A 19,404-nucleotide genomic window follows, 5' to 3' on the forward strand; every position below is an offset into this window, starting at 1 on the left:
CTTCAGCATGTAATTAAAACCAAATATAATACACTATCTGTGTCGGGCTAGTTACACTGTGTATTAGTGGTGTTCCGTTTAATTGAAATAATCGAAGATTGGTCGAAGTGACCAAACGACCAAGCAATCGATCACATTTTCTCGTAATCGAACACAAACGATTTTGGAACTGCTGTTTTAGTGTTTGAAACACTTGACGATGGAACATATCTTCGAAGTTGTCAGGGCCTGAAAACTTGTTTAATTCTTAGAAAACTCAATTCACTAACTGAAAAGTCATGACTGAATATTTCTTGAAGACTCCAGAAAGTTTATGTTAATGATATATTACTCATCACTTTAAAGTAGTAAGTTGCATCATGTTATACATATCTACAATAACAACCTTGGTAGGAAAATCTGAAAAATGACGCTAACCATTTTTTTTCGATGATTGTTCTTACAATGAAGCAATAATCATCAATTGTGAGATTTCAACCAATTCCCAACACTACTGTGTATGCATCTCGACACGCCCCCTCCGCTATCAGGAATCTGCTGTAGCCGGTGCTTAAGTTTCATTATTTATCTAAACACAACGTACATTACCACCCATTAATGAGGCAAATCTCCCAAAAGTATTGAATTAAAATAAATAACGTTTTAGCTTAATCATTTATATCAATATATGAGCCGAGTTAATTTAATTGTTTTCCCTACAATACACACTACCATGGCGTGTTATCGATGGCAGATTTTGAGAGGGGAGGTGTTGCAGAGGGCCATTTTCCTGGCGTTGCGTTTCCTCGGGTTGTCGCAGTATTGTGTAGTTTTCCTCAACAAGTCCCTGTGATACTCCAGTTATTTTACAGTACTTCGATGACTGATTACTTAACAACTTATATTAATTGTGTATGCAAAACCTTTCTCGTCACTATATGGCTGAAATATTGCCGAGGTGACGTTAAATTTTAACTCACTCACGAACTCAACAAGTTCCTATACCACCCAACAGTGGACACGGCGGAATGACTGTTCCTTCTGATTAGTATCGGCAATCTCCGTCTAAGGGATATAACTCTGCCTGGCCTGGTAGGGAAGACCGTGTCCAAGTATCTTGTTACTGTGCCCCTGTTTTATAATGAATAGTATCAACGCAACACATATACGCTCATTAAATAATCGGATGCATTAGGTATGTTTAGAAATGAAATATACTATGGTTGAATAAAATATCAAAAGTGACCTAAATGATACTAACATGTATTTTGTGGTATGAAGCGAAGGAGAATGTGATGGCTGACGCCGCTTCTTGCACAATTCAATACCTGTCAGCTCGACTGACTGACTGAGTTTGGTTTTACGCCGCTTTTAGCAATATTCCAGCAATATCACGGCGGGGAACACCAGAAATGGGCTTCACTCATTGTACCCATGTGGGGCTTCGAACCCGGGTCTTCGGCGTGACGAGCCAACGCTTTAACCACTAGACTACCCCACCGCCCCTCCTGTCAGCTCGAACTTGGAAATCGAAACTGAGGTTGATGCTACGATAAAAAGGTTTAACAAATGTCCGCCCGACCAGCATTCAGTCATACGTTCATACTTTGATGGTAATTTCAGATACCAGAAGCAAAAAGTATCATTTAGTCTTTAATGGAGTGTCGTATCATCTGCTTCTACTACTACTGGTATTATGGATGCCATGTTGTATGGGCGTGTTTGAGGGTTTATGGAGGGCGGGGTGGGGTGGGGGGAAACAGTAAACTATGGAGATGGCGTTCGATTCACACACGTTGTCCGTATGATAGGATACCTGTATATTAGAATACCTGTATATTAGGATACCTGTATATGAGGATACAACCACATATGACATTAGTGAAGGAGTTAGTGAATCGCCCTGTACGTTTGTCAGTATTTTGCCATTAGAAAGGGATTCAGTGACTGGAAGAGATTTGAACCCGGGGCCCCATGTGACAAGTACAAGTCTAAAGTTACCTGCCCTACCGCTCAATGGAGCCCACCGTGAATGTCCTGGTCTATGATTCTCTTGTTTCAGTAAGGGACCCATCCTCGATAATCTCCAGGGTATACGTTACGATCACTCTCCACTATACCCTGGATGCATCCACGGCTTGGCCCGATGATTTTATTACCTCCCTTGGCTGGCTTTTTATCCAATCAGGTGTCTACGCTGGGAAGTTGAGCGAACCAATCACAACTCACTTTCGCTTCTTAAATTATCTAACCGTTTAAACTTGGCAACACAATTGATGCAGAAAGTACTCTGAAAGATGTGGAAGAAGTTCTTTTATATATTTTTTGAAAGTTTCAGATCTGTCAATTTGTCTGTATTATTTCTCCAAAAATCTGAGTGGTACTGCGAACAAACCTTCGCGACTGCGACCGCTATCTTTGGCAAGCTCAGCAAGCTCGGATGTAACGGCGGCGTAGCTGATTGGCTACTGTGAGAATGCGGAACCAGCAAAGGGAGGTAATATAATTATCGGGCCAAGCCGTGGATGCATTCAGGGTATAGTGGAGAGTGATCGTAACGTATACCCTGGAGATTATCGAGGATGTAAGGGACCCTGATCCGCTACATTTGTATCGAGACCATCATCAGTAGTACTAGTTGTAAGGTTTGTAGTGTTAAAGCATTATATATCTCCGACATTAATAACGATTTGCGCCGTTTAAGATAGTATGATTGTTCTTGCCTCATTAAAATATGTTTGTTGGATTGGCAGTTGGACATGGTGCTAGTATTAGGGTGCGTGGTTGCTGTGATGGTGAGTAAGTGAGTACGGTTTTACACCGCTTTTAGAATATTCCAGCAATATCACGGCGGGCACACCAGGAAAGGGCTTCACGCATTGAACCCATCTGGGGAATGGAACCCGGGCTTCAGCGTGATGAGCGGACGTTTTAACCACTAGGCTACCTAACCGCCCCTGTAGTAGTAGTAGTAGTAGTAGTAGTAGGTAGTGTTGTTCGTAATTTGTTTGTTTGTTCGTTGTATAATCTTGGTTCACATTTGGCCTGCCATGAGTCTACGGCGCCCGTAAACTACCCGTAGCTCCATTTCCGTGCGGTCGCCGTGCGATTATCGCACGATTCTACAGGTGCCGTTGCCTCTACGATTTTGTCAAACAGCGAAGTTTGACAAAATTGAAAAAGTCGTCAGCCCGTAACCCGTAGGTGGCATCGCACCGGCACTGCACGGAGGCCGCACGGTGATCGTAGGATCGTGGGACACAGTGAGGTCTCCGTAAGATCTCCGTACGATGTCTGTGCAGCCTCCATGTAGGTTTGCCTCTACCTGTCCCCAAAGAAATTGCATGATACCCGGAAACAATGTGAATACAATGTGAACTCGAGGTCACCCAAGTTGCCTAAAAAATCGTACGGAAAATCGTAAACTACTTTATCGTACGAAGCCCGTGACAAATGTGATCCATGTTCTGAACGCCGCACTCAGCATTATTCGAGATATATGGCGGCGGTCCACACAATCTAGTGATCAACAGCATGAGCATCGATCTACGTAATTGGGATACGATGGCAGTGAGCCTGACCACCCGATCTCGTCTGTCGCCTCTTACGACAAGCATGGTTTGCTGAAGACCAATTCTAACCCATATCAACATGGGTGTGGGTATAAGTAGCATCATCAGCAACAGTCGTAGTCGTAGTCGTAGTAGAAGATTTAGTAGTAATAGTTGTAGTGGTAATGGTTGTAGTAGATGTAGTGGCAGCAGCAGTTACCCGTCAGAACTGGGCCTAGATTTTCGAAGCTCTCTTAGCGCTAAGATAGTCGTAAGTTAATGTTAATGTATGGCACTTACGACTATCTTAGCGCCAGTAGAGAGCTTCGAAAATCTAGGCCCTGGTCTGTAGCAACCCATGCTTATCACGAGAGGCTGTTTCAGACTTGCTGATACGTGTCACCCAATCCCAAAATGCGTACATTGATGCCGTTGAGTCACTTGCATGTCTGTACAGACTCGACTATTTACAAGCCAGGGTCATAAAGCTGGAAATTGCCCTGCTTCAAACAACAAACAACACAGTAGTAGCGGTAAAATAAATGTAATTACTCCATGTCATTGTTAAAGCACTTTTTATTTCAGATACGATCACAAATTCGGTATCAGTGTCAATATCACTTACATATTTACCTGTTAGCTAAAATCAACAAATAGTGTTGTTTGTATTCAATTTCATTATTGCATCATTACAAGCAATTATTCAGAGTAACAGAATATCTAAAGTGAGTGATGCATTCTATGCATACTGCCGTTTAACACAACAGACATGTGACAAAAGCACTCTTTGATGACACGGCTGTGAAGTGAGTGCATTTTCTTGTCAGATGAGAAATATGTACAGAGTTACTAAATCAATGATTTCTAATCAAATCAAAATGCACATGAGAAGCCGCAATATATTTATTTCCACTGAGTTGACTCACCCGTCCTGATTCATCTCGTTCAAACGTAACCCAGATTATTTATCAGATCGGATGACAATTGCGAGTTACCGCCCTTGATCCGAAGAGCATTATAGAGATATATCGATCGGAGGACTTACCTGGCTCGGCTGAACGTAACTTTAGCTGTTGACGGTGTGGTGTTAGTATTGATGCCCAAACCGACAAGGGGATTACCAGCAGCGGCAGGTGACGCTCGGTCCGCCCCTTCCCCACGGGACGATGTCTGACAACCAGCGCCACGACCCCTCCCCGTCCCTCTCGGGGGTGGGGAACCTTTCAACTAAGGGCCCAGAGGATACTTGGGAGCAGATCCAGCACAAGACATTCTCCAACTGGGTGAACGAACAACTGACCACCAGTGGACGAACTGTGGACAATTTAGCCACCGATTTTTGTGATGGTGTTAAACTCGTGGCCCTAATCGAAGCCTTACAGTTTAGAAAGATTGGTCGTGTTTATACCAAACCCAGAAGCAAAATTCAGATGTTACAGAATGTTCAGCTAGCGTTTGAAGCCATTGCAGAGGATCAAATCCGACTCGTGAATATAGGTGAGTGTGTCATATATCAATTTCACGTATGCAAACACATAGCCACATAAACAGAGACACGCCCGCCTTATTGGATTAAGATAACAACTCATGCGATACAAAGTCGTTTCTCAAACACTCTGCTGTATTACGATATGTTGTATTATGTTATAATGGGCGCGACATGTCAGTAAAATGGTCATGCATAGCCAACACAGGCAGGTGTGGCTGATTTGATATAACAGAAGTCACTACAGGACTGACCCCAGGTGACATTCCGCTGGTGCTAGCGATTATATTGCCATGTTGTCGGCGAGACTGACAGACCTGAGTGTAACTGTGTGATATCCGCGTAGACTATGTGAATACACAATCACCTGGAGCTTTATAAAAGTGAAGTTCTTGTTAACTTGGATTCTTGGCCCGTCCTTGGTCACTCCTCTTTCGCAAACCGCTTTCCTCTCTATGCCTTTCTTCCTGGAATTTCCCTGTTTTCTTGGAATTAAATTCCACAACATACTGATCTACAATGCCTCGTCTGCATTCATTCATTAATTATCGTCCTCCTTTTGTCGTGTTGAGATCTTTTTGGACAGGTGATTCCCTCTCTGCTCACTGTCCGTCCGTCCCACTATCACTGGCTGGGTTTACTATATGTATCCTGATGTGTAATATGGTAGACTGGGAATTTTTACCTTACATAATTCATCCCAAGTAATATTGCCTTGCATCTACCGTCAGCTCCATCGCTATTTTTGTACTCCCCACCCCCTCACACACACACCCTCACCTCTCTCTCTCTCTCTCTCTGTCTCTCTCCGTCTCTCTCTCCCTGCCCTCTCTCTCTGTCTCTCTCTTTCTGTCTCTCTCTCTTTGTCTGTCTCTCTGTCTGTCTCTCTCTCTGCCCCCTCTCTGTCTCTCTCCCTGTCTCTCTCTGTCTATGTCTCTCTCTCTCTCTCTCTCTCACACACACACACACACACATACACACAGAGTCTACCTCTCTGTCTTTCTCATACACAAACACAAACATAAACATTCTCCAGTCATGACGCATCGTTGTGTCAGTATATTCTGTAGTGAACAGTTCACCAGATCAGAGCGTAACAAAGAGGGTTGTAAATGGACTATTTTATTGCGAGAAATACACCACGGCTCACACCACAAAGGTACAGACAACCCTTTTAAACAGCTGCTCACAATGCAGCACACACATTTAATTTACATCACAAATATGTGTGTTTGTGTAATATATTCTATGGAGGTAATATGAGGCCCGACAAGGAAGTAACCGGAGACGCTTGGATGGTTAGTCACGATGTATTATGGAGAGAGTGAATACAGTTAGATACACAGACATATGGTATAAATCAGGGATATGTTGACGGAGGCAGGGGGACATCGAGAAGTAAGGACTGCACATACAACCGGAACCACCGTTACTTCGTTATAACAGAACTTCGATATGGGGAGTGAGTGAGTGAGTGAGTGAGTGAGTGAGTGAGTGAGTGAGAGGAGTGAGTGAGTGGAGTGAGTGAGTGAGTGAGTGAGTGAGCAATATTCTAGCAATATCACGGCGGGGGACACCAGAAATGGACATTGTACCAATGTGTGGAATTGGACCCGTGCCTTCGGCGTGACGCGCGAACGCTTTAACCACTAGGCTACCCCACCGCCCCTCGTCTACATAAGCATTCCTAATTACGGATACTGTCAAATCTGAATATATCGAATTTTCTCTCCACATCTAATCGGTACAAAGAGAGCTTGCTGTGGAATACTCATAAAAATACAATACGTATGTCTTGTAGATGGACACGTGACACTTGGAGACACAGTTAAAACCGAATATGTCGAGGTCGGATATGGGTCTGCATATGTGTTAGCCGAAGTGTATTGGATAAGTTGTTTAACGCCTCGCTGAAGAATATTACCTGGATGACGCCGGTTTGTCAACAGTTGAATCTGTACAAAACAATCCGATGACCGACACTGGGATGAGGTGTCAATCAAATCAGGTGATTTTCACCATCCGATCGATTTAGCCGCCTCTTACGGAAAGCATAGATCACCTGGGACTAGACCACAGTCTGACGGTGACTAGGATACAACTGAGTTCGAAGATGTCGTTTGTTCCAGAGTATTGTAAGACATCCTTGATGTGACAGAAGAGAAAATGAAGACTTGATTAAAGAGACAATCAAGTCTGGCAATATTAGCCTGTCAGGATGCGACAGCTGAAACAAGACGTGGCGCTAGAGAAAAACAAGACGTGACGAGAGAGAGAAAAACAAGACGTGACGAGAGAGAAAAACAAGACGTGACGGGTATGACAATAGAGATGAGACCATCAGGACGTTACAGGTGAGACAATCGAAAAGTGAAATCTGAGACAACCGATGCGTCACAGGTGAGACATTCCAAAAGTGACGAGTGAGACAATCAGGACGTTGCAGGTCAGACAATCAGAAAGTCATGAGTGAGACAATTAGGGCGTGACAGATGGTGAGACAGGTAAAACGGAGAATAGAACAAGCAATACCTGTAAGGTGAGATCAAGATGTGACATGTATGTCAGCCAAGGACTGACTTGAGACAATCACAATGTGACATGTCAGACAATCAAAGCGTGACTTATGTTCGCATTCGTATGGCGTGACAGGTAAGACAGAAGGTTCCTCTGTGCACATAGCGTTATAGAGGAGTAACTCGAGAAAGGACATCATGACAACAATCCATATGTCAGCACAACGAACACTGACATTCCAGATGCTAAATTTGCCAGGTGAACTTTGAGACCACGACTCGTATTGTGTATATAGTGATACCACAGGCACAGGCAGACCCAGACACGAGGGAGGGAGGGATTGTTGCTGATCCGTCTTGCGTATGGACTCAACTCAATGAGATAAGACCTCTACCGTAATGCAGGTAGTTAAATCACACGGAGCAAACAGCCAGACAATAAAAAAAAGTTGTTTAAGAAACTGTCATCATTTATTTATGCGTTTTCCAAGTTTGTTACAAGGGCACAGTGGCAACTAAAGGAACAGCGCCAAAAGCGAGATGCACGTGCATTAGTGACGTCAGAGACATGTGATAACTGCTGATTGACAAAGTGAGAGAAAATGAAAGTCCAAAATTTACAAAGTCTATGATTTCTTCAAGGATGAAAATGACAGGAGGTGACCCAAGTATGCAATTACTAAGTACATACAGCGCACTGCCTGTGAAGCTGGGGTACGTGTCATCTCGCCAGCTCAAAAATTGTTGAGAACCCGTTAACGCACGTGCATCTCGCTTTTCGCGATGTTCGTTTAGTTGCCAATGCGCCCTTGTAACAAACTGGGAAAACGCACAAATAAATGATGACAGTTTCTTAAACAACTATTTTATTTTTGTGACACAAATTATGCAACTTTTGGTCTGTTGTTTTTATTGCAGTCCGCGTTGGTTTGATTCTTTAATGTCGATTTGGTTTTGCGTTAGATTGCAATTCATCGGTATCATTTTGTCTCAAACGGACTGTAATTGTTGTTGATATGACAGGAAAGCGAGGAGGTTCGTGTGTCCAGATTTAGTGTCGTGCCTCATGAATAGTGTCAATGTATAGTTGGGATGAATTTATTATTTCTGAATCATTTCTGGAGCAAGTAAAACACCCCCGACTATGTAAATACAAGAAGTCTACCTTAACTAAATACTATCACAGGGTTCAAATTCTCTCGTACTGCCAATATGTGTCACGAAAGTGTGATTTATACATACTCGCATAAACATTTCATTCGCAGTTGTTACTGATTCAAGACAAAACATTTTCTTGAGCTAAAATTTACCGGTTAGTAATCGTAATTTTTTATGCGGAAAAGGGAATGATATGAAACAAGAAATTCATTTTGAACACTATTGAAGGTTCACATTGAGTTCATCAAAGTGTTTCCTAGCAACGTACAATAACTTCCTGTAACGGAGGACATGTGGTTTGAGGCTTGTCGCCTGAACCTTCCTCTCATTGCGGTGGAACTGTAGCCACATATTAATGTGATACTGTGTTCGTGTTGCCCAAGCATTAGGGTATCAGCTCCGTGCAGTGTCAACAGCCAGCGTACTTTCCAAGGAGACATCAAGGCGTAAACTATTTTGATTTATTGGACATGCAACTTGTTGCCCGGAGTTGTACAAAAACTACCCGCGTCAAGTCCCTCGACATTCACAGATTGTCAAGATAACAGGGTCATGCTGTACACAGAGACATTGTATTAGGACACAGCATAATGTATGCCTATCGCGTCTGTCATTAACATTTGTAACGGACATTTGTATATAATCTAGTATTAGCCCAGTAACCTAGTGATTGATGTTATGAGCATGGGTACGGCTCAGTTTAGTTCAGAATATTTTCCTAAAACCGACCGTGATACAAAGGTATACATGTACAATGTACAATATACATTCAATAAGGTTAAGATGACAACTTATTCAAGAGATATTGACACTATCATGCAGTAATATATTAGATGTGCCATACATCTGCGCCGATTTATAGTACATATCGGTATGGGCATATATTTTAGATCATAATGTTTTACGTAATTAATGGATAAAAGACCATGTAACCATTTTTGGGAATGTATATAAGGAAACCGTTTTGGAGACGGTGTTCACACCTATATATACAAATGGTGAAACTCGTCTCCTGCAGCAAATGAGTTGCGTGGAGTTCACACGCGGTCTTCCCTCGCCATCGCCATGGGTTCAACTTTTGGCGGAAATAGTAGGACATTATCGAATTCTGGTAATTCTTCTTAAGTGTTGGTAGTATAAACCTTTTGAACTTTTGAATGAATTGATCTTGTAGAATTATTCTCATGACTTGAACCAGGCATGGCGAATGTGGAAATACCTCTGACAGTCCTACACTATTTAGTAGGCTACTTGTTTTACTGTCTCTATCCATATATATGAGTTTTCATTTCCATCATAATTTAGTGTCATATTACTATACTGGTAATGAGATATTTTTGTACGATCGTTGACATTAGTTAATTTATAGAGATCATCCGTGTAAAAACTTTAATTGTTAGGGGTTCGCTGCCAAATTTCCCCAAAACAAAAAGGTTAGGCGTTGAGATCTTTAGTCCAGTTGTTGTCTGAATTTCAATTTCGAAATTATATATAATTTTTATCACCCTGGTCACAGAGTCTGACCAGAACTTGCAGATAAGAGACGAGTTCTGACCCGAGCTAACGAAAGGGCGTGTATTCATTTCAGGCGTGGATACGTGCGGTTTAACTGTTGGCTTAGCCCAGTCCTGTGTTAGGGTTAGTGGTACTCCAATGAAAGGCATATTTATATCAAACCAGCCCCATTTCCTTGTCAGTCACAGCACGTCGTAGTTATACGTCTGAACTGAGCTGAAACTTTGTTTACACTCATACCGCCATCACCCGTCGACGTACATAATCCAATCGAGAACATAAACCTGTATATACAAGGATACAGAATGAATGCACAATGAAACATCTTTGAAGGCGTTTCGACTGCCCTGGCTCTAAGATCGCTTTGTGGTGAATGAGTTGTGAATACAAGCTACGTCGTGAATGTATCGGGCGAACTTGGACCTGAAATTGTGACCTCATTTATCTGACCCTTGATAATGACGACCCCAATAATCAGAACCCCGTTAATGTGAACCTTTAGCATCAAGATCCGTTACTGTGAGTCGCCAGAGAGTTATAATGTAGGCAGCTGTGTTCGCCACACAAGGGCATCTTGACCTGAACCTCCAGGTCGTGCTGATCCGGCACGGAATGATGCACACCTCAAAACTAAAAGGAGCGGTGGGGTAGCCTAGTGGTTAAAGTGTCCGCTCGTCACGCTGAAGACCCGGGATCGATTCCCCACACTGGTACAATGTGTGAAGCCCATTTCTGGTGTCCCATGCTGTGATATTGCTGGAATATTGCTGGAATATTGCTAAAAGCAGCGTACAACCATACTAACCGACCTATCACCCATAAATAATACATTCCTTTAATCGAGCTTTGAATGTAATCTGAGCATGCCGCTGGTGTGTATTTGTAAAACATCTGACACTGTAGCCGTGGAGGTACTCAGTACCTCCGTGTGTACCTTATAGTGGGGGTTGTTTCTGTGAGGGAACGTGAGTTTAACAACAACACGACCCGTGAAGATCCGTGTTAGAATTGGTCTTCAGCACCCCTCGCTTGTGGTAAGAGGCGACTAATGGGATCTGGTGGTCAGGCTCGCTAACTTTGTTGACACATGTCATCATATCCCAACCGCAATATTCCAGTTATATGTCGGTGGCCTCCAAGTAATCGACCAGACCAAACAATCTTGTGATCAACATCATGATCACCGATATGCGCAATTGGGATACTATGCCATGTGTCAACCAAGTCATCGGTGCTTTGGGGCGACAACTGTTAATTACATGTTTTCTCTCGCAAAACTCTCGGGGTTGTATCTATGGGACATCATATTTACGACTAAAATGTCATAAAAATTGTTTCAGAAATTAATCCACAGATACCGAATTAAGTCTGACACGCTGGTTGGATGCCTATACACTTATTTCATTTCCCCATTATGTAATTCAGTGTGAATAATGATATTTGTATCATCTGTTATTGGCTATTAATAAAATATTTTCATGATTGATACTCATAGGCTAAAGAAATACAATAATTTTGTGAGAAACAGGTTTCCCTGACAACAGATTTGTTTTGAGGACACTTGTTAGATTAGGCACAGTAGCAGATATGTCATGTTTCTTGACCACCTGTGGTGTCTTGGGGCAAGGACTGTCAATATTTACTTGCGAGGTTATTAAATATAAATATCAATACAGAGAAATCCACTCCGCCTGACAAAGGGAGACAGACAAATACACAGGTCCACAGTTATGATGATGATGATGGACATCAGGATGCTGAAGATGCAGGTGTGTTTATCTGTGAACAACCCTCAATCAATGGCTGTCAGTTGGTTCAATATGCGACTTAATACAATGTACAGTGGTATGTGAAAGTCGGCATGTTATCTAGTTGAATGTACAGTGGTATGTGACACGTGGCATGTTATCTAGATATACAGTGGTATGTGACACGTGACATGTTATCTAGCTATACAATGGTATGTGACACGTGGCATGTTATCAACCTATACAGTGGTATGTGACACGTGGCATGTTATCTAGCTATACAGTGGTATGTGACACGTGGCATGTTATCTAGCTATACAGTGGTATGTGACACGTGGCATGTTATCTACCTATACAATGGCATGAGACACGTGACATGATATCTACCTATACAGTGGTAAGTGACACGTGGTATGTTATCTAGCTATACAGTGGTATGTGACAGGCGGCATGTTATCTAGCTATACAGTGGTATGTGACACGTGCACGTTATCTAGCTATACACTGGTATGTGACACGTGGCATGTTATCTAGCTATACAGTGGTATATGACACGTGGCATGTTATCTAGCTATGCAATGGTATGTGACACGTGGTATGTTATCTAGCTATACAGTGGTATGTGACACGTGGCATGTTATCTAGCTATACAGTGGCATATGACACGTGGCATGTTATCTAGCTATACAGTGGTATATGACACGTGGCATGTTATCTAGCTATACAGTGGTATGTGACACGTGACATGTTATCTAGCTATACAGTGGTATGTGACACGTGCACGTTATCTAGCTATACAGTGGTATGTGACACGTGGCATGTTATCTAGCTATACAGTGGTATGTGACACGTGACATGTTATCTAGCTATACAGTGGTATGTGACACGTGGCATGTTATCTAGCTATACAGTGGTATGTGACACGTGGCATGTTATCTAGCTATACAGTGGTATGTGACACGTGGCATGTTATCTAGCTATACAGTGGTATGTGACACGTGGCATGTTATCTAGCTATACAGTGGTATGTGACACGTGGCATGTTATCTAGCTATACAGTGGTATGTGACACGTGGCATGTTATCTAGCTATACAGTGGTATGTGACACGTGGCATGTTATCTAGCTATATAGTGGTATGTGACACGTGGCATGTTATCTAGCTATACAGTGGTATGTGACACGTGGCATGTTATCTAGCTATACAGTGGTATGTGACACGTGGCATGTTATCTAGCTATACAGTGGTATGTGACACGTGGTATGTTATCTAGCTATACAGTGGTATGTGACACGTGGCATGTTATCTAGCTATGCAGTGGTATGTGACGTGGCATGTTATCTACCTATACAGTGGTATGTGACACGTGGCATGTTATCTAGCTATACAGTGGTATGTGACACGTGGCATGTTATCTAGCTATACAGTGGTATGTGACACGTGGTATGTTATCTAACTATACACTGGTATGTGACACGTGGTATGTTATCTAGCTATACAGTGGTATGTGACACGTGGCATGTTATCTAGCTATACAGTGGTATGTGACACGTGGTATGTTATCTAGCTATACAGTGGTATGTGACACGTGGCATGTTATCTAGCTATACAGTGGTATGTGACACGTGGCATGTTATCTAGCTATACAGTGGTATGTGACACGTGGTATGTTATCTAGCTATACAGTGGTATGTGACACGTGGTATGTTATCTAGCTATACAGTGGTATGTGACACGTGGCATGTTATCTAGCTATACACTGGTATGTGACACGTGGTATGTTATCTAGCTATACAGTGGTATGTGACACGTGGTATGTTATCTAGCTATACAGTGGTATGTGACACGTGGTATGTTATCTAGCTATACAGTGGTATGTGACACGTGGCATGTTATCTAGCTATACACTGGTATGTGACACGTGGCATGTTATCTAGCTATACACTGGTATGTGACACGTGGCATGTTATCTAGCTATACAGTGGTATGTGACACGTGGCATGTTATCTAGCTATACAGTGGTATGTGACACGTGGGATGTTATCTAGCTATACAGTGGTATGTGACACGTGGCATGTTATCTAGCTATACAGTGGTATGTGACACGTGGTATGTTATCTAGCTATACAGTGGTATGTGACACGTGGCATGTTATCTAGCTATACAGTGGTATGTGACACGTGGCATGTTATCTAGCTATACAGTGGTATGTGACACGTGGCATGGTGCTATGTGACACGTGGCATGTTATCTAGCTATACACTGCTATGTGACACGTGGCATGTTATCTAGCTATACAGTGGTATGTGACACGTGGCATGTTATCTAGCTATATACTGCTATGTGACACGTGGCATGTTATCTAGCTATACACTGCTATGTGAGACCCATGACTCAAGTTCTCACCCACCTCTAGTTCACCTCACACAACACATGGCTCCTTTTCTCAACAAACCGTTGTTCACCTCGCACAACACACACACCATGTTCCCCTAACCGTTGTTCACCTCACACAACGCACGTCAATGCGTCTCAAAATATACAACACACGATTCTAGCACTCGCTAAACTGCTGCCTACCGCACACACTGTTATCTTTGACAAAGGTCAGATACAGATATGTCCCGACTACGCTATATCTTGGGCGTATATATTGACCTATATCTATCCTTATCGAAGGTTAAGTACAATTTCCAGTCAGTGCAGACTGTGGACTCCAGTATTAGGAACTAAAATGTCACAACGATCTGTAAAGGTTGACAGGACAGGTGTCAAAGAACGGACGTTGGAAGACAATCATCTTCAACATCATTCGTAGCTATTCGTCCATTTCCGTAACCTGAAAGAAGATTCGTACCCCTCTCGTAGCCATGTCCGGGAGAAATATTGCCCCAGCCAATCAGAATGCGCGTATATGGAGAAGGAATTGTGTCAAAATAGTTAGTTGAAATCATTTTCATTTCGGCTTGCATAATTTTTTGCCCAGGCACTTCAAATATATTTTGATTATTGCATAGTCCTCCTGGGTTTCCTGTACTTTTATAAGCAGGATATATTAACATTATGGCGTAGGAAAGTATTTAAGCATGTTAAACATACTCTTTGAGGTAATTTCCTTGGCGTGGATGCCATGTTTGTTTTCCAACTAAACTGGAGTTACATGCCCTTGAAAATAGTTCGGCGACTAGACTATTTCTTTCTCTCTAAAGTCAAGTTCAGTAAAATGGCTACGAGAGGGGTACGAGTCTTCTTTCAGGTTACGGAAAGGGACGAGTAGTTACGAGTGCTTCATTATAGAGAAAAACCATAATAATCCGGGCGGTTATGTCCGGTCCGGTTAAACCAGTATTCTTTGTAGTCTGATGTTTACTCCTTAGGAAGCTGACAATACAAATCGAGTGGTCATTGATTCAACCATCGGGAAAATAATTCTGTGCTGCTTCAGAAATGAATGCTTTGTTATGGTTGTTGTCGTCGTTCTCGTGGTATATGTTGTTGTTGTTGTTGTTGTTGTTATAACTACTTACCACGCCACTAAGGCAGACCTGACATAGCCGTAGCGTAGTTTCCGAGTGAGTACTGCTGGTTGGGCGATGGGTGTGTATCGTACATGTCCCGGGGCTCCAGTATGTCACGCAGGGTACGCCCCCCCCCCCCCCTCCCCCTTACCTTTAGTCACGATATGGCTGAAATATTGCCGACGTGACTTAAATCTTAACTCACTCACTCACTCACTCCTCCTTACCTATACAGTATAATAGCATAACCTCTGTCTTACGAAGCTGTTTAAGACTATTGAGCTTTACTCAGTAGCAAGTACATCATCACAGTCTTCAACCAGGGAGGTCTCTTTACGCAAACATAACGAGGATGTCACCCAGCGTTGTCAGTGTTATACAGAGAAAGTATGTGTGTGCGTGTGAGTGTGAGTGTGTGTGGAGAGAGCGGGGGTACTTCTGAGCGCGTGCTGTCTGTTTTCATTGCTTGAAAACACTCAATTCGCGCGATTTCATGTTGGACAACAGAATCGCGTATGATTATACTGCAGATTAACTGAGTTTGTTTTTGTCACGCATGGCTCCTGTAATGTTTAGCATATATGGGTATGCCACGCATACACATCAACCGATATGTCTCATCAATGTTTGTCTAGCTGGAGGTGAAGTCAAATTGGATTAAGCTGTAGCACTTGTCCGGAAATGTGCTTTGGAGTAGATTATTTTGTTGTCATAGCTTAAAGCAGGAGTAGCCACACTCTGGACACATTTAACTTGTTTAAAACGTCCCGTATGTTCTATTAACATTCATCTGTACAATCGGAGAACAGATCAGGTTTTTAAAGTACCTTCAACGCACATCAGATCGTTTTCCCTACGTTGTGGGAACTACACAGCGGGCAAGAATGTCTCAGGCAGTCTTCTAAGTAGCGTCACCTTAACACGCTTGGTCAGTGAATTCCTCACTGGGGTAAGGCTAAGTGTGTTTGTGTTAACACAACAAGGCTTAATTCCTTTAACTGCGTCTAATACAGAGCGTATCCCTGATGTTGTGTCGTGTCTGTACACTATGGTCAAGACAGCGTTATAGCAGGGGCCAGTAGACGGGGTATTTAGGAACAAGTGGCGATTATTGATTGCTCAATTTGTTTCGTCCGACAGGTTTTGTGGCCAAAACACAGCCCTGCTTGCTTTTTCTTCACGTCGTTTGCCAGCTTAAGTGACTGGGCCTTCGATCAATATCACGTGATTGAGAATTTATGTTCCGGGGGAAAGTATATTGATCTGAAGTTGCGGGATAAACATCAGATTTCCTTCGGCCAACAACGTCATTGATTCCCAATCAAGAAACTAATACTCAATGTTGCATTTGTATTGAACAGGTTGCTTTCAGGTTTTTGCAGCCAAGTTAGATTCGATCTCCTATCGATGTTCTTTTTATAGTATTATCGGTGTAAATTTGTCACCGGTTTGTCGCTAGATCTGCGGTTGGGGATTAGAAGATCTTAAGTCGATAAAGTTTGATGTGTTCATTTTTGCCGATCAGTCATCAGATCTTCAAGGTCACAATGTGTTAATACAGTTCTGTTGTCGCCGCCACCTCATGGCTGTTGAAAGCGCGTAAAATGATACTCACTCACCTAACTGAAAGGATTATGTAAGTGAACTTACCTTGACATACTTAAATAACGTCTGCTGTATTGATATGTCATGGAAGAGGACACAACAATATTTTTTAAATTTTGATTATTCAGTCCACTTAGTAGGTAAGATTAACGTTATAATAATGCGTGTGTTATAATGGCGAGAGCAAGACACAGGCCAACTACCCAGGTCGCCTAACTTCGTATCATATCGATCCAAATCGATTCAGTAATGTTGATCAACAGAACAGCGTACGATTTAGTTTGCAGAATTTCTGCATTTGTTTGTTTTTGCCACGCTTAGGCAGGCATGACTCCTGCTTTGTGAAGAATGCTTGTCAGGTGATGGCGACATTACATGCGATTGATTCAGGGCTGAAGTACTCTATAACGCTGAGGTGAAGACACTTTACACAAGAGTGAGTGAGTTCAGATTCACGCCGCTTTTAGCAAAACCCCAGCAATACCACGACGGGTGACACCAGAAATGGGCTTAACACATTGTACCCAGGTGGGGAATTGAACCCGGGCCTTCGGCGTAAGAAGCGAAGGCTATAACCACCCGGCTACCCAATCGTCCCTTTTATACACAAGGTATGCAAGCGGGTGTGTCTGTGGCTGCTTGTACGAACCAGGATTAATGGGGGTGTTATGATGCTATTACGGCCACCCCACCTGGACATAGTAGCGGGACTCAAAGACCAGGGCAACAAGTACAATGTTTTACCTTTGTCTTTTGTATGATCTAGCCGGTGTCGAAATACCGACCTATGGTTCCCCCGACATACGCTTTATCCAATATACTACAGGGTTGATCTTATGTGTCAGAAGTACAGTACTTACACACGAAAGAGTACGGTACATTTCTGTGCAGTTCAACATTACCAAAAATGGATTTTTCCACAAGCTGACACTTCTCGCGATAGAGCGTTTACCTGCTAGGTGACTGACGAACTCACTATCCGCTCACCTACCTGTCTCGGTTAACTGCTCCGATGTACATCAGGGGAGATCGCGTACCATTGGTTGCACTGGAGGCCAGTTGTCTGAGATTAGTTACGTCAAATTGGAGGCTATCTTGATGATATGTTTCTGCATATCATACCATACTCCTACCCATAGGCTTCAACAAAATCTGAAACATGGCGTCAGTCTGTACATAATCATCGCCTGAAACTCCCCTCCTATATACATCAGACTATGGTTATCAAAACGGCGTTGACACAGAATTACACACTCATTAAAATAATGACCACGAGGAGCAGATCCTGCTGACATACGTCCTTGACGTCCATTTACCTGTGAAAATACAACGGGCAGAAATATGTAAAGCCGAGGATGAGTTACCCAAGGTGGAACAGGCCGGGCCAGGTTGCCCAAAGCGATCTTAGCAATAATGTGGTCGTCAGTGCCAGAGTGCTATGATAGTGGGGGTGCTTAGCTCACTTCCGACATTGCATACATGAAGTCATGAAACGTTAGTGCATGTCTTCAAATGAAATCTAATTAAATCTTCTGCGAAAATGAATCGGTAATTTTGAGCATCCTAATGACTGACTGACTGAATTTGGTTTTACGCCGCTTTTAGCAATATTCCAGCAACATCACGGCGGGGGACACCAGAAATGGGCTTCACACATTGTGCCCATGTGGGGATTCGAACCCGGGTCTTCGGCGTGACGAGCCAACGCTTTAACCACTAGGCTACCCCACCGCCCCGCATCCTAATGAACATTAATGCGATAGATATGCTTGACAGAATGATTTTGTCATTGTTTTTCATATTAATATTTTTTACATTATTTGTTGTTTAGGAAACGAGGACGTTGTCAATGGTAACCTGAAGCTGGTGTTGGGCTTGCTATGGCATCTGATCCTGAGGTACCAGATCAGCTCCAGCAAGTCCAAGGCCCCTCCCAAGAAATTGATGATGGCGTGGTTCAAGTCCGTCCTCACCGACATCAACATCGGCAACTTCACCACAGACTGGAGTGACGGCATTGCATTACAGTACGTAGTCGTGAACGTCACGGATGACGTCGTACTACTAGAGTTGTGGTGTTAAACAAGAGGGGTTAGGGGATATAATGTTCAGGTTATTGATTTAAGATTCCGATTACGGGAATACTATACTCTGTTTGCAGTGAAAACGTACCGATGAATTTCACTTTAAGCAAAAATGTAAATAAAATATAGTGAAATGAAGATTGCGAATCCTCATGAATTCATCTTGCCAATTGCAGATTTAAATCTCAGAATTTTCAACTTAGGATAAAATTGGTTAACAAACAATCAAAGATTCAAAACGCTA

The 19,404-nt window shown here is 42.7% G+C and overlaps 1 protein-coding gene across 1 annotated transcript in view; it reads left to right on the forward strand.

Moving 5' to 3' along the window:
• Positions 1-4,511: 4,511 nt before the first annotated feature.
• LOC124269131 (filamin-C-like) overlaps positions 4,512-19,404 on the forward strand; it is a 33,506-nt gene continuing 18,613 nt past the window's right edge. The window contains 2 exon segments of the mRNA XM_046704152.1: positions 4,512-5,027; positions 18,908-19,103. Of these exon segments, the coding sequence (XP_046560108.1) occupies positions 4,697-5,027; positions 18,908-19,103 (527 nt within the window). The 5' untranslated portion in view covers positions 4,512-4,696.

Source organism: Haliotis rubra, unplaced genomic scaffold (assembly GCF_003918875.1).
Source record: "Haliotis rubra isolate DU_JTF1 unplaced genomic scaffold, ASM391887v1 Scf1421, whole genome shotgun sequence".
Classification (NCBI taxonomy): Eukaryota; Metazoa; Mollusca; class Gastropoda; order Lepetellida; family Haliotidae; genus Haliotis; species Haliotis rubra.